We start from the raw sequence: 17,460 nt of genomic DNA, 5'->3' as shown, positions 1-17,460 counted from the left end.
AGCTTAAGCAAGAGAAACTTCTTTACACATATAGTTGCAAAATTTTGGAATTCACTTCCAGTGAATGTGGCTGAGGAAGAAGTTATGGCAGCATTTAAAAATAGATTGCACAGATAAACAAAGAAAAAGGGGTTGAAGGATTATGGGGACAGAATCACTGATGCAATTAAAATCATTTGGTTGAACGGAGATCAAATGTCACCTCGAATTGCTGGGACCACAGATGTGTTTCCAGCAGCTTTTATGTATTTCTACATATTCCTCCAAGCTTCAGTGTGAATCAAAGATTTATCATTCACTGTACAAAAGGTTGTTAACACTGACTGAACTGTGCCCCAGCAAGAGCCTACTCATTCAGATGCTGGGGAAAACTGGACAGAAATACCCTGCACATTGCAAGATTGGGCAAAAGCCAATGAGTCATCTTGAAAAGACAAACTCAAAGGGATACACTAAATGAGGTTATCCACAACATGAAGTAATGTTCTATGATGTATGTAAAAGCTACAGGATAGAGCGGGCTTTTTTGTTCATATAATTGTCACATATCACTTACAGCGCTGAGAACATAGGATTTAACATGAGTTTCGTTGTTTTCTTTAAATCATAAATGCTCACTGCACAAATATTGTTGTTATATTATGCTTATTTATTAAATCTAAAATTAAGAAGCATACTTGCAGTTTAACAGTTATTTAGCTGAATGGAATGAGTTAAAATTAAACTTTAGAATATCTGACTGGTTCACCATAATGGAGGAGACTATAGGGCAATGCATACAATTCCCAAACTTATAGCAAAGCCAGTGGTGCAAGAGAACTTCCCTGCACCTGAATATCTTTGTAAAGCACAACTGCTGAATTCAAACAATAGGTTAAAGCACTATAAGTGAAAAGAAATGAATTCATACATGGAAATTGAATTTTACAAATGCAAGTGGTTTGTAAAAGTGTATCATTTCTGTAAATAGAGCAAATGATCTTAAACAAGTGAAGGAATAGAAAGAGAGCACAGGGGCCACTTGGCTTATGCCTCTCAGTTTTTTTGTAATCTAATTTATCCAACTTCCTTGAACTCACCCAGACCACTGCAATTTTGTTTCCCCCTCACATACTTATCCAATTCTCTATCAAATTTGATTCCACCATCCTTTCAGGCAAAGCATTCCAGGTTGCAACTTGATGAGTTTACAATAAAAAGTTTCTCTGGTTCAGTGCCAATCATCTTAAATGAGTGTACTTCAGTTATCAATGCTCTGCCATGAGAAACAATTTCTAATATAACTAATATTCTGTTCTTGTAACATTTTGATCGCTGTTCTGGTTAACAACCTCTCTACATGTAAAAAGATTTGTCATATAAAAATCCATGAGCACTTTCTGCCAAATGTCAACCACTGGAGAAAATAAGTTATTTTGTGTGGTGTTGGGCATGGGAAAGCCAGACTATGACAATCTTGCAGTCAGAGGAAAAATATAATATTCGATTTAGAAAATCCTTGTTTAAACCAAGACCATTCTATAGTTAAAACAGTCAATTTATGAACAATTATCATTAAGGTGAACATTACAATGCGATTTGCATGAGGAATTATTTAAAAAATCATCTTTTATAAATGAATCAACTACCCCAGTCTGTAGTGATACATAACTGTTTTAAACAGATTCAGCTAGAAAAATTGCTAGGAGGACCAACATGTCACTGATATTTTCATGACTGATGTCAGAAGCTACATTTTTGAGTCAAGTGCAGCCAGCAGATAATGGGAAATAAGAGCTCAATATTAACGCAAAAGAACAAACAAATGAAATAGGAAGTGAAGTCAGGAGCGACAGTTGATTCCCACAGGACTCAAGCCCAAATCCCACCTTTCATTGGTGCTCTAAAAGGTTGTACTCTCACTTTGCAAAATTAGCCACTTGAACAAGAACTCCTAAACAGCAGACTGATTAAACAAACCTCTCCTACAGAGCTATGCATGATGGTACAGAGCAAAAGAATAAAGTCATGACTTTAATATTCCTACTCTCATCGGTCTTAATGAATAGATAAAAGCTTAGTGGTTATTAGCTGTAATGAGTGTACATTGGAGTGTACATTTCAAATGAAATGTCAAAAATACAGTTTCGTAAAATAGAATTTATTGTAAGTAAATGCAATAGCTTCCAGCTAGCAACAACAAAACAATGTGATCCGAGATTTATTTTTCCCTCCAAGTTAGGAAACATACCACTATATTCATAAACATGTTGTCCAATCGTCAAACAAAAACTCTTATCACACACGACTTAAAATACGAACAACATCTGCTGAAAAGAGCAAGCAAATCATCCTGTAGTTTATGATGAATTTGTTTTGTTACATAGGATAGGTACACAAGCAACATCATGATATGGCAGGTCAAACAAGAAAAATATTTTCATTCCAGTCCAACATTTAGTCTTGGAAAATGTCAGATTAAGAAATTAAATCTTCCCTGATTGGCTTAGAATACTGACAACTAGGTTTGTTTTAAAAAGCCATTCATGTAAAATTCAGAGGTGGGAAGAGTGCAAGTCGTATCAATAACAATTTATTCTTACTTCATCTATAAGCAGCGTCTCAGCATTCGTTCTGAAACCATACTTGAAAAAGATGTTTGGTTTAGCATGCTCTTCAAATTCAACAAACAAACAGTCAGTCCTTTAAGAGCAGGAAAAAGGAGTGAGGGACAGGCGGCAACAATTAGGTACTGATGCCATGATGCTAAGTGGTTGCTTCTCTCCTGTTGGACAATACACATAGACCTCATTTTGCAAGTGTGTACCGTTTCTTTAAGGAGAAGTGGAACAGATAATATAAATACGATGGCTTTTGCTTAGCTGAATTGGCAGGGAGAACAGAGTGTGGGTAGACAAAGGATGAAGGCCTTGGGGTGAAGGATTATGATAATGTTATGATGGCTTCATATTTAATATTTTGTGAGTAAAGTTCTGAGTTTGAAGGACTGGAGATGCCTGCATTGGTTTCTTTTAAAGAGGTCAAACAATGTACAATGGAATTTTTTTTTAGTAAAAAAAAAATGACATCACATGTGCTTCTGATATTGCTTGTTTAATGTTGACCCCCTATTGGGTTTATGACGATCAAGTTGCAGCTCATGCTTAAGATATGGTTACATGATCAGTCTGTTGAAGGGAAAGAGTTCCCAGTTTAGCTCTCCTGTTTCTGAAAAAAAACCTCTTGCAATGAATCTTGACTCTCCTGCAGAAGAGCAACTGTAAGACTTCTTAATACTTGTGCTTTCCAAGCAAGCTGTATCTGCCAAGATCCCAGAGAGAGCTGCTTAAGTTTGGTGTCAATCATCTACACATGCCAGAATGTCAGACCAAAAGCCATCTGAACATCTCAAACCTTGAATCAGAGATAGTAGGAACTGCAGATGCTGGAGAATCCGAGACAACAAGGTGCAGGGCTGGATGAACACAGCAGGCCAAGCAGCATCATAGGAGCAGAAAGGCTGACGTTTCGGGCCTAGACCCTTCATCAGAAAAGGGGGAGGGGAAGGGGGTTTTGAAATAAATAGGGAGAGAGTGGGAGGCGGATAGAAGAAGATGGATAGAGGAGAGGAAACAAACAGATCGAAGAGGCGGGGATGGAGCCAGTAAAGGTGAGTGTAGGTGGGGAGTTAGGGAGGGGATAGGTCAGTCCAGGGAGGACGGACAGGTCAAGGGGGCGGGATGAGGTTAGTCGGTAGGAGATGGGGGTGCATCTTGAGGTGGGAGGAGGGGATAGGTGGGAGGAAGAACAGGTTAGGGAGGCGGGGACGAGCTGGACTTGTTTTGGGATGCGGTAGGGGGAGGGGAGATTTTGAAGCTTGTGAAATCCACATTGATACCATTGGGCTGCAGGGTTCCCAAGCGGAATATGAGTTGCTGTTCCTGCAACCTTTGGGTGGCATCGTTGTGGCACTGCAGGAGGCCCAGGATGGACACGTCGTCTGAGGAACGGGAGGGGGAGTTGAAATGGTTCGCGACTGGGAGGTGCAGTTGTTTATTGCGAACCGAGCGTAGGTGTTCTGCAAAGCGGTCCCCGAGCCTCCGCTTGGTTTCCCCGATGTAGAGGAAGCCACACCGGGTACAGCGGATGCAGTATACCACATTGGCCGATGTGCAGGTGAACATCTGCTTGATGTGGAAAGTCTTCTTGGGGCCTGGGATGGGGGTGAGGGAGGAGGTATGGGGGCAGGTGTAGCACTTCCTGCGGTTGCAGGGAAAAGTGCCGGGTGTGGTGGGGCTGGAGGGCAGTGTGGAGCAGACAAGGGAGTCACAGAGAGAGTGGTCCCTCCGGAAAACAGATAAGGGTGGGGAGGGAAAGATGTCTTTGGTGGGGTCGGATTGCAGATGGCGGAAGTGTCGGAGGATGATGCGTTGGATCCGGAGGTTGGTGGGGTGGTACGTGAGGATGAGGGGGATTCTTTTTTGGTTCTACGTGAGGACGAGGGGGATTCTTTTTTGCTCAAACCTTGTCCTTTTTGCTTTCAAGAACTAAGACTCATTAGCCAAGCATTTCTTCCCAAACAGAAATCTGCTTTTCCCCTTTTTCAAGTGCGTGCGTTTGCGTGTGCGTGTGCACGTGTGTGTTTTTAGTTATTCAAAGGGGTAAACAATTATATTTTCATGTTACAAGCTTAGTGTTAACTGGTTTTGCACCTTCACTGATTCAGTTTTTTAATAAAAATATTAACAACTTTGCATTTAACAACACAATCTGGTTGATTGATATTTTGATTAATATAAAGAAAGCATATGATTGGCCATATTGAGAAATAGGTAAAACAAATTTATGGCAGTAGGGTCCCTAAAACAGCATGTTGACATCAGTTTGGACCACCAAAACATTAGTTATCATCAACTGCCAGAACATACCTTAATCTGTTGGTGTAAGTATCCACACACGTTTTCATCTTTGCTAGTAAAGTGCCAACAGAAGTCTGTGTTTCAGAATGCTCGTCATCCTCCTCACTGTTATCACCAGACAAAGGCAGAAGAAGAGGCACAAGGGATATGCATGAAGCAATGGCACGTAGCAACTCCAGCAGAGATCTATACAGAGGAACATGCCTGGCCATGTCAAGCACTGTAGGGAAATGAGGGACATGTTAAAATTAAAAGCAACCCACATCAATGCAAAACTGTAGCATGGGTCTTCTTTCAAAATAAGCCATCAGAAATTACAAATCAGTTGACATATATCTTACATAATATAATTTCTTTCCCTAAGAATTTCTCAGTTTTACATCCGAGATAATTTGTGTCAGCTATAGTCCAATGTGGGAAATTATATGGCCAGATATAATGTTCATTCTAAACTCTCCCAGTATTAGAAGGCGATCCCCCAAGTACACAAATGTAACTTTCCTCACTTTGTATATTGCTCACCCTATGGCATCTGAGAAACTGTGCACGTTTTTTAAACAATTTTGACTTGTGGGCCTACCAGGTTGGGGACATTGCTTGACCATCACAAATGAGGCTGCCAACCCAATAGTTCAGGATGGATTCAAATTCAGACTTGCAAGTGCTAAACCATTTTACTGGACTGATGTTCCTAACTCTCATTGTAATGTAAGTCAGTTAATAATAAGGGCAGAAATTAGACAGAAACAAATAAGTCTGTAAAAAAAACACCATAGAAACTATTTTTACTTTATTTTTGCATTCTGACAAAAAACAACAGGTTTGCGCCAATTTTAACAGTGCTAATGGAAATGTCAATATCCAGCATACAAATCAAGGAGCAGTGTTCTGTGCTAAGGGGTTGCCCAAAATATGGCAGATAACAACTCCTTTGTCACCACTAACATTGAAAGTACTGCTCATACACGAAACCTCAAATTTCGTTAAAAAAAAGCTACACAATTTAGCACCTAAAAATACTTAAAGTATTCAAACAGTACTTATAAATTTAATAGGAAGGTCCTGCAGAGTGTTGCTGAACAAAGAGACCCTGGAGTGCAGGTTCATAATTCCTTGAATGTGGATTTGCAAGTAGATAGGATAGTGAAGGCGGCATTGGTATGCTTGCTTTTATTGGTCAGTGCATTGTCTATAGGAGTTGGGAGGTCCTGCTGCGGCTGTACGGGACATTGGTTAGGCCACTTTTGGAACACTGCGTGCAATTCGGGTCTCCCTGCTATAGAAAGGATGGCACGAAACTTGAAAGAGTTCAGAAAAGATTTACAAGGATGTTGCCAGGATTGGAGGGTTTGACCTACAGGGAGAGGCTACTGGGGCTACTTTCCCTCGAGGCTGAGGGGGTGACCCTATAGAGGTTTAAGGTGAGAGGGACAAAGGGACCTGAGGGGCAACGTTTTCACACTGAGGGTGGTGCGTGTTTGGAATGAGCTGCCATTGGAAGTAGTGGAGGCTAGTACAATAACATTTAAAAGGCATCTGGATGGGTATATGAGTAGGAGGGGTTTAGAGAAATATGGGCTAAATGCTGACAAATGGGACTAGATTTATTTAGCATATCTGGTCAGCATGAGCGTGTTGGACCAAAGGGTCTGCTTCCATGCTGCATATCTCTATGACTCTATAACAGCAACATTTTTAATCAACATTTTCTCAAAGTTGCAAGGTCCTTCTATGAAAGTTGTCAATTCTAAATGAAGGCGTTTGTAAAAATATTGTTCATCAAACTCTGCATTACATCCCTAATTTATTTATCCCTGACTACTTTCACTTCTAATAGAAAAGAAGCAGAAATAGTTTTGCTTGTACGGTCCTTTGGGGAGGGATTAAAAGGCAATAATTTTAAATTTTAACTGGGTCACTTCTCTTGTACACTAACTAGAAAATTATGGCTACTCAGATTTTCACTAAAGTCAAATTAATTACATAAACGTATTTTTTTTATAAATGATATAGTGCAGCATGGAACACTATCTGCATTTATATTGTAGTGCTTTAATGTACTCTAACTGCCATGTCCTTTCAATTATCTGGAAAAATTCCAATTACTTAACAGCACTAACATTTATGATTAATGTTGCAATATTTTTGCCTACATCTGCTTACACACCATTTACTGCCAGCATCATACACATTGTTGTCTGAATGTATAGGTATGAAACAATATAAAACCAGTCTTGTTTGAGATAACTTTAAAAGGAATAGAGATAGGCGCATACAGTGGATATTAAACCACTATCTAGTATAGTTAAGTTTTTCCTGGCAGCTTTGTTGTTAACATTCATCACTACCTGCCTCTCATTTAAAAAAATCTGCTTACATAATCCTACCTTGAACATTGAAACAAAAAGAGTTACATCAGTCCATTACAAAATCTACTGAGTGCTTACTGAGCAAGACAGATGTGGAATAGAAATGTACTGCAGACCAAAAATGCATACAGATTCTTTGTGATCTATCACCATCATAAATAGTTTCGGTCATCACATTTAAAGACAGGAAAAGGAAGAAAAGTGACAAGGATTTTCAGATATCAAGGCTTTGGTAGAGAAAGACTGGAGTGTGCTGGGGGCATTTAACAGTAAAATACTTGGAATGCAACATAGTTGTCAACATTTTTATGGCACCAAATATTACAGCATCCAAATGTCAAACTGTTGGAGAGGTGGAACATAACTAAACTTGGCTCCGATAACTGGGAGTCAGATTTGGCATTATCTATTGCTGTACAGATTTCCACAAGTGAGAAAACTTCATTATGAAGTGGGGATTGCGAGCTCCCCAAAGTAAGTGGATGTTTCACCTTTCCTCATGAACTGGAAGGAGCACCAGTGTGCTCTTCTCAGGAAGTCTTCAATGAACCCCTGGCCTGAAGAGCGGTCTCTCTCCCACACAATACATTGCCAAGATCCCTTCAACAATCCCATCCGATTGTCGGGCAAGGTCCCCATGACTCCCCAGCAATGGCCTCCTGCCACAGGTGGGCCACTTTCTGCCTGTTGACCAAGCTGCTCACTTGCCACCGACCAGGGGGGAAGCAGAACTACAAAATTCTTTTAAAGTCCTGCCAATCAGACTGAACAGTGTCTCCACTTTTGGGCCTTGTCTTTTTTTTTTTGGGGGTCATTTGACTTCAGAAGCACCTTCCCTGCTCACTATAAACATGACATCAAGTAATTGTGACCATTGTTTCCTATATGCTTCTGTTATTTAATCCTGCGGACATAGATCATTAAGGGGAGTGAGAGAAAAATAGGATGGGTCTTTTTTAAAGAAGTCATCAAGTTTATTTTTAGAAAAGACAGACCTTCCAGTCTTCACCTACGGCAGATTTCATCTTGCTTCTCATCACAAGTATCATTAATAATTTAAAAGAGGCAAAGTGCAAAAAATTTTAAAATGAACTCCAGTGAGCAATTCCCAGAACTTGTTCTGTCCAAAGCTTGAAAATTGCATTGAATTATCTAGTCTGATAGGATGCCAGAAGCCATACACATTCTGCTAACCAAGTTATGCACCCATAGAAAAATTTATTTTTTATAATTTATTTTAGGCATTCCTATCAGATTGACAAGAAAGAATACCAGCCAGTATTAATAATTGATTATTAACTCATCTGGAAGTTTCTAACAAGGAGGTCCATGGACATCTCTGATAACCCACTGAGAATTTGAAGTTATCCCTCACTCTCTGGTTCAGTATGCAAAGTATCTTAAAAGCTATCATATATACCAGCTTATGCCAAGTGAAAGAGACACATAATCGGGTGAATCAAGAGATGCACCAGACTCTTCAGTTTCCTACATTATAATCCCACATTAGTGGCACATCAATGAACCCAGTGAATTTAAAAATTATTTATCCTGAACTTATGGCCATAAGTTAGCAAAGAATGACATTTGCTTTTCAACAGATAAATTATAACTCATAGTCTGAACTAGATAATCTGGCAGTAGTGTCAAGAATTGTCTGAAACACATAATGGGTGAGTTGAGCTATTTCTAAAGCATGCTTCAATGCTAGAAGATGTCATTATTAACCTTTCAAATAATGCCATCTCAAATGCCTCTCTCATTTGGTCAGTCCACCTCAAAGAATTAATAGTTAGAATGAAGCTGTCTGATTCTGTTCATGTGACATGTAGTACGATGACCATCCTTTACCACTTAGTAACAAAAGTTATTCCAATCCTAATATTTAGTACCAATGCTGAAAGCTTAGAACAGAATATATCAGAACACACTCAAAAAAATAGATGATATTATTTAATCAATAATGCTATCTGGCTCTGGACTCTCCCATAGGGGAAACAACCTCTCCACTTCTATCCTTTCAAGCCTTCTAAGAATCTTGCATGTTTTGATAAAGTCATCTCTTGTTCTTCTAAACTCCATCTAGTATACAGAACCCCAATGTGCTCAGCCTCCCCTCATGAGAAAATCCCTTCATGCCCAGGATCAACCTACTGATCCTTCTCTGGACTGCCTCTAATGCCAGTATACCTTTCTTTGACAAGGGGACCAAAACTGCTCTCAGTATTTCTCGTGTGGTCTGACTGGTGCCTTGAATTGATTTGGCAAGACTTCCTTATTTTAACACCATTATAATTTTGTCCTTTTGTTCTTGCACCCACTCATCTTATGCTTAACGCCCTTGATAATGTATAACAAAGGCAAATAGGATTTACAAACAGCGTTAAATTTAATTACTTTTCTCAAGGCACAGCGGTGAAGCAAGCAAGTATAAAAACACACATGTACTGCACTACACTGCAATATTATTTTCTCCAGTGTTCCTGACCCTATTCACCTGGTATACTACAAAATCAGCCTTGGGTTTGCTTCCTGACATCGAAACACTTTCTTCAGAAAAAAAAAACATCGATTTTAAATTAGTCTTGGGACATTTCCACAACCAGGAGAATTTTTTAAAAATTCTGACAATTTAATATGTAGATCAGGTTGGCTCACAAAGGCAAGGATTTCCATGAAAGCCGCTGAGGGCCATTACAAAATGAATGAATAATTGCAGGCTACAAGAACATTTTATGCACCATTACACAGCTAATCTCACGTGGGCATGAACATACTTTATGGCATCACATGTGGATTCTTTCAGAATACTTGCAAAATCATACCGGCTGTTGTTGAACCAACTGCCCATAATCTGGTATGAATTCATATGATTCTTATGTACTTTCTTCAAAGTGAGGAGCAGCAGGCACGATTTAATGTTGCTTAATATTTCCAATTCTCCCCCTTTGATATACAGAGATGCTCAATGCAAGAATAGCTACACCTAATGGCGCATTAAATAGGTAATATTGAGCAGCACTAAATTCCCTTTCCAAGTCATTTAACACCTTCAATACAACTTAATTGAGTGAAAATGGCTATTCTGCCACAACTATAGCGTAATGAAAAGCTAAACACTAATTTATCAATATTGGACATGCAGAAGACATGCAAACACAATAGCTGAGCATGTCTTTTCTTTTGAGCTTTCACTGCATCAATCTTAAAGATGCTTTAAACCTGCTTATTTTACACAAACCAAACCAGGAAGGATGCCCTTAAAAGGTTCTAATTTTGCCATTATTTTCCTTTGTCAATCCATTCCAGTTTAGCGGAAATATCTCCTCAATCTCAGCAAACATGAATGTGAAGTCTGAACCTAACACATTATTTCTGATTTACACTAAAATGTCATTTAAAGGGTGACTGCATGATATTCAAGTGAGACATAGCACACATCACATGAACTAGGGTCTTGTGGTGCAGTGTTAGTGCCCCTACCTCTGGACCAGAAGACATAACAAGTTCCACCTGTCCCAGAAGTATGTCAAAATATCCAAACAGGTTAATTAAAATAACTATGTCACATGAAGTGATGCAGTGTCACATGAAATGGTCATGTTCTCTTGCATTCTTGTGACAAGATGAAGTCCCAGTTAGATGCTGTTAATGTTAAATTACTTCCTTAAATAAAAAGTTAATGATTTTCACCGTGCCTCTGCAGACTTTGCTTATATTACCTCAAGGCATGAGACCAAGAAAATCAAAAAAAGTTGTACCAACCAACAAGATCATATAAACCAAAGATACAGATTGCAAGATGTTCTTCTGCAGATGTTTATTTCAATAAGTGACCTCCCATAAACAAACGCTTTCCCTTGGGTGCAGTAATATGATTGTGCATCATTAACTGCAGGTTTTACAGACCAATGCAGGTTTACAATGAGCCAGTAACATCTTTACCCGTATTTGAAGTAGCAGAGGTATAACATTATTTCCCCCTAAAGGATCACCATCTTAGAAACTATGCTGAATTTTACACTTGGAAATTTTTCTATTTTCCTCCAATTTGTTCCCCTTCTGAGGTACTCATTAAGACCACAGTGCATTTACACAGTAACCAGCAATCATTTACTTATCTTGAACCGCCACAGTCCTTCCTTTCTAAATTCTGCTGGCCCCTATTCTAACCTATACCAAGGCCCTGTAACCTATCACGTGTGCTTGCTGATCTATGTCGATTCCTGGTCTAATGATGGCTTGAGTTTTAAACTGGCAACTTCATTTTTAAATTCCTCCATCCTCCATCCCTTCTTATCTGCGCAATATCCTCTAGATCCTCAACATTCTTAGATCTCCTCAGTTCTCAGTCTGGCTGGCATCCCCAATTTTTGTTGTTCTATTATTGGTATCTTGTCTTTAGCTGTTCAAGCCCATACTGAGATTCCCATGTTAAATCTCTCTACATTTCTCTTTCTTAAAAAAAAAAGATAGAACTGTAGAATTCTTCTGAAAGTGGTTATATCAATTGTACATGTTAAAATGGAGTGACAGATTTTTGTTCAAATGTATTAATGGATACGGGGTTGGGGTTGGGAGGATGTGAAGTTAGGTCATAGATATGAAGAAATGCCAAAAACAGGCTTGAGGGGCTAAAAGCCTACTCTATTCTGACGTGCTCATTTAAAAGGCTTCTAAGTGGTGAATGGAAATGTTGAGCAATTTGGCACATTCCATTCAGATTTGGCCCACTGACAATGATATGCAGTAAGTTTGGTAGCCTGGCCAATGGATGATAGAGGTTTATGGGTTGACCTAGCTGATGGACCCTAGTCTGTATTTTTTAAAATGGCTACAGTTCAATCTAGTACAAATGTCATATCAAATTTTCTCTGTCAGTCTTTGCCTGCAAATCCTTTTTAATCCAAATGTTCGAGAAATATTCACGCTAGGCATTTAAAACCAAAACACTCAAACAAAATCCCTGAGGATTTCTTTGAAATTTGTGCCTAAACAGCAAATATCAAATAAAAAAAAAGGTAAACTTGCTGTAGTCTTAGTGGACCATAGGGCTGTTCTCTCATTAGACAGAGAAATTGGTCACTTTTAATCCGAGGATCACCACACATGGGGCAAGGGAAGAGGTCGAAAAGGAGTGTCTTTTACGGTAACTTCAGTTGGTGTGGAAACCAAATCCCTGCTGTTGGCTTTACTCTGCATTGATAACAAACCATGCAGCCAACTGAGTTAACCAATCCCCAGTATAAATTAGTGTACTGACAAAAATAGAGGAATGGTAGAGTTGAAAATTCATGGAGTGAGTCATTAACTTTTAACATCCTCACCTGAAAGTTATTAACTCACCCAGACACCATCTTCAACATTACGAGCATTTTCAGTTTATTTGTCCGTCTCACATCCTCACAACATTTCAAAGTTGCACACAAGCACAATTAATAGTTCAGTGCAATGTTGTAAGCATTGCGATATGATGTATTACCAGCCTGTGGTTACAGTAAAAACATAGAAACCAGGAGTAGGCCATTCGGCCCTTCGAGCTGGCTCCATTATTCAAGGTGATCATGGTTAATTCTCTGTCTTAATGTCATATTCCCACTTTCTCCCCATACCCCTCAATACCTGTAAAATCTAAAGGTTTATTTATCCTTTGAGTAAAGAAATTTACTGTCAACTGAGTCTTAACAAGGCGAAGCTTTTGTCTTAAACATGACGTAGATTATTGCAATGATAGCAATCATGTAAGAGACACTTTAGTAAGACAAGACATTGTTACAAAGCAGCCCTGGGACATAGGTCTTCTCTGCACAAGATCTTACCCTGAGTCTTTTCCCCACACAAATAATATCATCAGGTTTGGTGATGCAGTTTCTAACACTAAACCTTTCAAAACCATTATCCTTTGCAACATGAAGCAATTCATGGACCCAAAATGAATCAATGTGTTGCAATCAGTCCAATATTTCAATATAAAATATAACTAAAGATTTTTAAGACATTTTTGACCTTTGTCAAGTGTCCTGTAACGTCAGTTTCGGTTTGCACCATGGTATTCTTCAGGGGAGTTGTACAGTAACAGCTGTTGTTTTAATGTCATGTTGTTTCGAGCAGGTGTAATTCCCAAATGATGTGGAGGTCCATTTCTCCCATGGGGAATGAAACTAGTTGAGTCGACCAGTAATGAACAGGTACTGTTGGTCCAGCTGTCCACTATTCTTTGGCTGCCCAAGTTATTTTCTATAGACTATAAAATCGATTTTGAATTCCAATAGCAAGCACTTGTTTGAAGTTTACATCATTTTTATAACATATTTGTTAAATTAAAAGTCAAAATAATAAGTGGTTCAGAAGTTTAAAAAAGTGAAAAGGGATCACTCAAAAGTATTTAAAATACCTTCATAATGCTTTTAATGGCTAGAATACAAAACTTTGAATTGAACATTTTGTCCATATTATGACATGGAACGTGAACTACATTGGCAAGGTCAGTCTTTGTCTTCTATCCCTAACTGCCTTTGAACTGAGCAGCTTGTAAACTCTCTCAGAGGATATTTAAGTGTTAACCATATTTCTGTGGATCTGGAGTCACATGTCGCCAGAGCAAGTGAGGGTGGCAGATTTCCTTCCTAAAAGGACATTACTGATACAAATAGCTTTTTACAATCAATGATTGTAATGGTGGTCACAAAACTGACACTAGCTATCAATTCCAAATGTTATTACTCAAATTTAAATTCCACCAAATTTAGTGTTAGGATCTGAACCATGCCTTCAGATCATTAAACTTAGGCCTCTAGATTACTAGTTCAGTGACATCATCACTATGTCACCGTGTGCTGAGATAAAACTTCAATATTCAATCAACTTGGAGTCCACAAAAAAATGTTGTAAACTGAACATGAAAATCTACTGTACTTGAATTTTGCATAAAACCTGCAAGACAACGCACTGATAATTGCATTAAAATTGAGAAGTACTTGAAACATTTATTGAGATCAATTAATACATGCTCATTTTACCCAAGACCCACACCCCAATCCATTTGGAGCAGCTTTCTCTTGCCTTTTTAGTATGAAGTATCTAACTGAACGTGGCTTTAAAAAGATACAATCCAATAGTTGCGCTCTGCACACAACTTTCTCTTAAAAGAACGCATTACAAGTTTGTTTGCCACTGGTTATAATAAAGCATGCTGAAGACAGAAACTTCTTTGAAAAACTATGAAGTTTAGGCTCAAATAGAAATCAAGCTATCAAGTCTCAGGCACTAAAAGAGTACGGAATGCACCTGAACTTTGATTAAATACCCTACTAAATTACAATGATGTGTTGAATATGGTCAGAAAGTTTGTATTTACTATAAATTTAGTGCACCTACCACTGAATTATGATATTTACAGAAATGGCAACGAAATTGTCTTTTAGGATGTAATCCTCTGATTGATTGCATTATTTCTATGTGAGTATTCCTTCTTAAAATACAAATACAGCTTCAACCTAGGTTTATATAGGTTGAATCAAAAAAAAAATCTGCCTGAAATCTGACAGTTATGTTTTTATTCAGTTGGATAAGAATAATGCTTACATGCAATGAGTAACCAATTTCAACTCTGCATTTCTCCCATCAAATGTACGGTTACTGTAACAGGATCTTAATCATATAACATACTGTTCAACAAATACTTTCTCACTGTCACATCCTTTGGACAATGCTGGCTAAGTACCTACCTCGACTGTCTTTACCAATATAAACCTGGCCCCTGAAATAGTTTCCTTCCACCAAATCTACGATCACCAGGGAACATCATGATATCTAGTCAATAATTTATAATTCCTTCTTTACTGCTTTCCTCAATGCAAGTCAACCCTTAAAATGTCTAAATTACAGCAAAAAAAAAAAAAATCATTAGTGTATAATCATTTTCAAGCAGGTTAGAAACTTGGTTTGTTAAGCCACACGCTTGTAGAGATCTGCAGAAATATTTCAGCGGACTGTTAATTAGAAAACAACAAATAAAAAAAAATATTCAGGGACAGTCATCAGCTTGTGCCTATAGGGAGTCATTTATTAGCAAAAAAAAAAACTATAGCTACCTCAGACTTATTTAAGAAATTACTAACATTTATTTCTTCACCAAATGGGAGCTTTTCATGAAAACAGCAGCTTTCACTGTAATGCTGTGCATGGAGTCTGCCATGGTGGTTTGCAGCTCTTGTTCATTCAGTGCCAAGTGTATATCTATGTAATCAGTGTAATCAGTGTCAGACCGCACCAGTGTATGGAACGAAGCCACTCATTTATGATCATCGAATGCAATTCAATGTTAGGGAGTACTGAAAAATGTTCTTAGATGCATAGCTTTCTGTAGTATGTGTGTTCAGGTGCCCTGCTCAGAGAACAGCAAATGCCTTTTCATTTCAGAGCAAAAGCTCTGCTGTTCAGCTGTAATTCAATCTATGGTTTACTGCATTTGAAGTCACAGCATGAAACCCAGACCTCCCTTCAGATGGCTGGCAAGAGACAATTTCAGAATGCTCATTTGGAAGAAATTCTTCAGAACACTAATGAAAAAAATGGATAGAGCTCTCAGCACTTTGCTCACTGACTGCAGCTGCTGTGTGTGATCCACCAGCTTCTTGCTACTAAATAACTGTTTGGACTATGGTAAAAAAACTTGACTCGAAGAAAAATTGCGCTGAGAATCAAAGCAGTAAGGCATCATCTTTTCTGCATCATTTGGCCTCAAAAGGGGATTAACGATGCCTAATGCTGTTTCTGAAGCCCTTTAAACCGTTTCTACAATTGGCAAGTCAATTTGTTTTCCACCTACCTCTACAAAGAAGCTAAAGGGAGCTCAGAGAGCATGTTGATGCATTTTTGTTCCTGATGAAGTATCGGGTAAGGTTTCCTTTTTCTAAAAGGATCATTGTGTTGTTCATTTAAATCTATAAATTATCAATTATTGTGGCTTGCATCTTGTAATAGCAAAATGCTGAATATGCCTCCATTCTCAAAGACAACATGCTGTCTTTATTAAACTGATGTTTTAAAAGTAATGTAGTACTAGCTAGATTTTCCCTTATATGATTTGGGTATTCATAAAACCAAACTATTGGAAACTACAGATGAGACTAATTTAATAGATACTGCAAGATACGAGGAAAAGAAAGAAATATTTGAATGATCAACGATCACTTTTAAATATCTTTCTGCAGGACAATGAAACCTCATTGCTAGTAACATTTACAATCTGTGCATTCTCAAATACGAACAGATAATATATTTGCTGCAGGAGTGAAGATTACTTAATAACTGTCTTGTAAAATTTATAAGCACTAGAAATACCATAAAATCCTTAAGCATTTCAAACCTGCAGCAAGATTAACAATCAAGAAGAGTAAGCTACTATCAATGGAAACATGCAGATTCTTGCAGGAGTTGTCATTTTGAAAAGGACAGCATATACAATTGACTGGGGATGGGGTGGGGAAGATGTGGCGCACATCTCCTTGAACTATGTCCTCTTAACACAGTACTGAGCATTCATTAAATTCTGCAATAAAATTATGCTTTATATACTTTTCTTCAGCAGACAGCTGCCAGAATACTGCTGAAAACATTCACAACAAAAATGGGCATCTCTGCCATCACCGAAGTAGAGGAAGTGAGAATCCAAGGAGAGAAAGAAGACAGAGAAGAATCTGTTCTTGCTCTGCTGGGAATAATAGGAACAATTCTAAATCTGCTTGTGATCATTTTTGTATATATCTATACGACATTCTGAAAGCTCACAAACTGGTGAGAAAGCAATAAGCTATTACCAAAAAGTTCTTCAGAATGTAACTGCTCAATACAAGGTATGCTCAAATAAGCGTTATCTATCCTCAGAAAAATCAATATTTCGGCATCTGATTAAATAACTTACACTGAATGTGTGACACCTGCTTTCAATTGTGTCAAAGGAATTTTATAACAAACTAATACAGTAAATGGGCATTACACTGATTGCTGCCTATCACACAGCAAGTGCAAAACAAAATACTAGCAGGTGAAAAAATGTCTGATACTAAAGTGTCGGGGAACTACAAACAACAGCATGACCTATAAAAATGAATATATCGCTTGAAACTTGAGAACACAGTTTAAGATAAACTTTGGCATCCAAACAGGAAATATGTACATAATTTCTCAAA

The 17,460-nt window shown here is 38.2% G+C and overlaps 1 protein-coding gene across 2 annotated transcripts in view; it reads right to left on the bottom strand.

Annotated features, from left to right (window-relative positions):
* Nucleotides 1-5,113, bottom strand: part of LOC109921936 (baculoviral IAP repeat-containing protein 6-like) — a 36,638-nt gene extending 31,525 nt beyond the window's left edge. For both annotated transcript variants that reach the window (XM_048601460.1, XM_020521972.2), the window contains exon 1: nucleotides 4,908-5,113. In XM_048601460.1, the coding sequence (XP_048457417.1) occupies nucleotides 4,908-5,110 (203 nt within the window). In that variant the 5' untranslated portion in view covers nucleotides 5,111-5,113. The remainder of the gene's footprint in view (nucleotides 1-4,907) is intronic.
* Between the last annotated feature and the right edge of the window lie 12,347 nt (nucleotides 5,114-17,460).

Source organism: Rhincodon typus, chromosome 9 (assembly GCF_021869965.1).
Source record: "Rhincodon typus isolate 14 chromosome 9, sRhiTyp1.1, whole genome shotgun sequence".
In the NCBI taxonomy this organism is placed as follows: domain Eukaryota; kingdom Metazoa; phylum Chordata; class Chondrichthyes; order Orectolobiformes; family Rhincodontidae; genus Rhincodon; species Rhincodon typus.
This window is presented reverse-complemented; position numbering and strand designations above follow the sequence as displayed.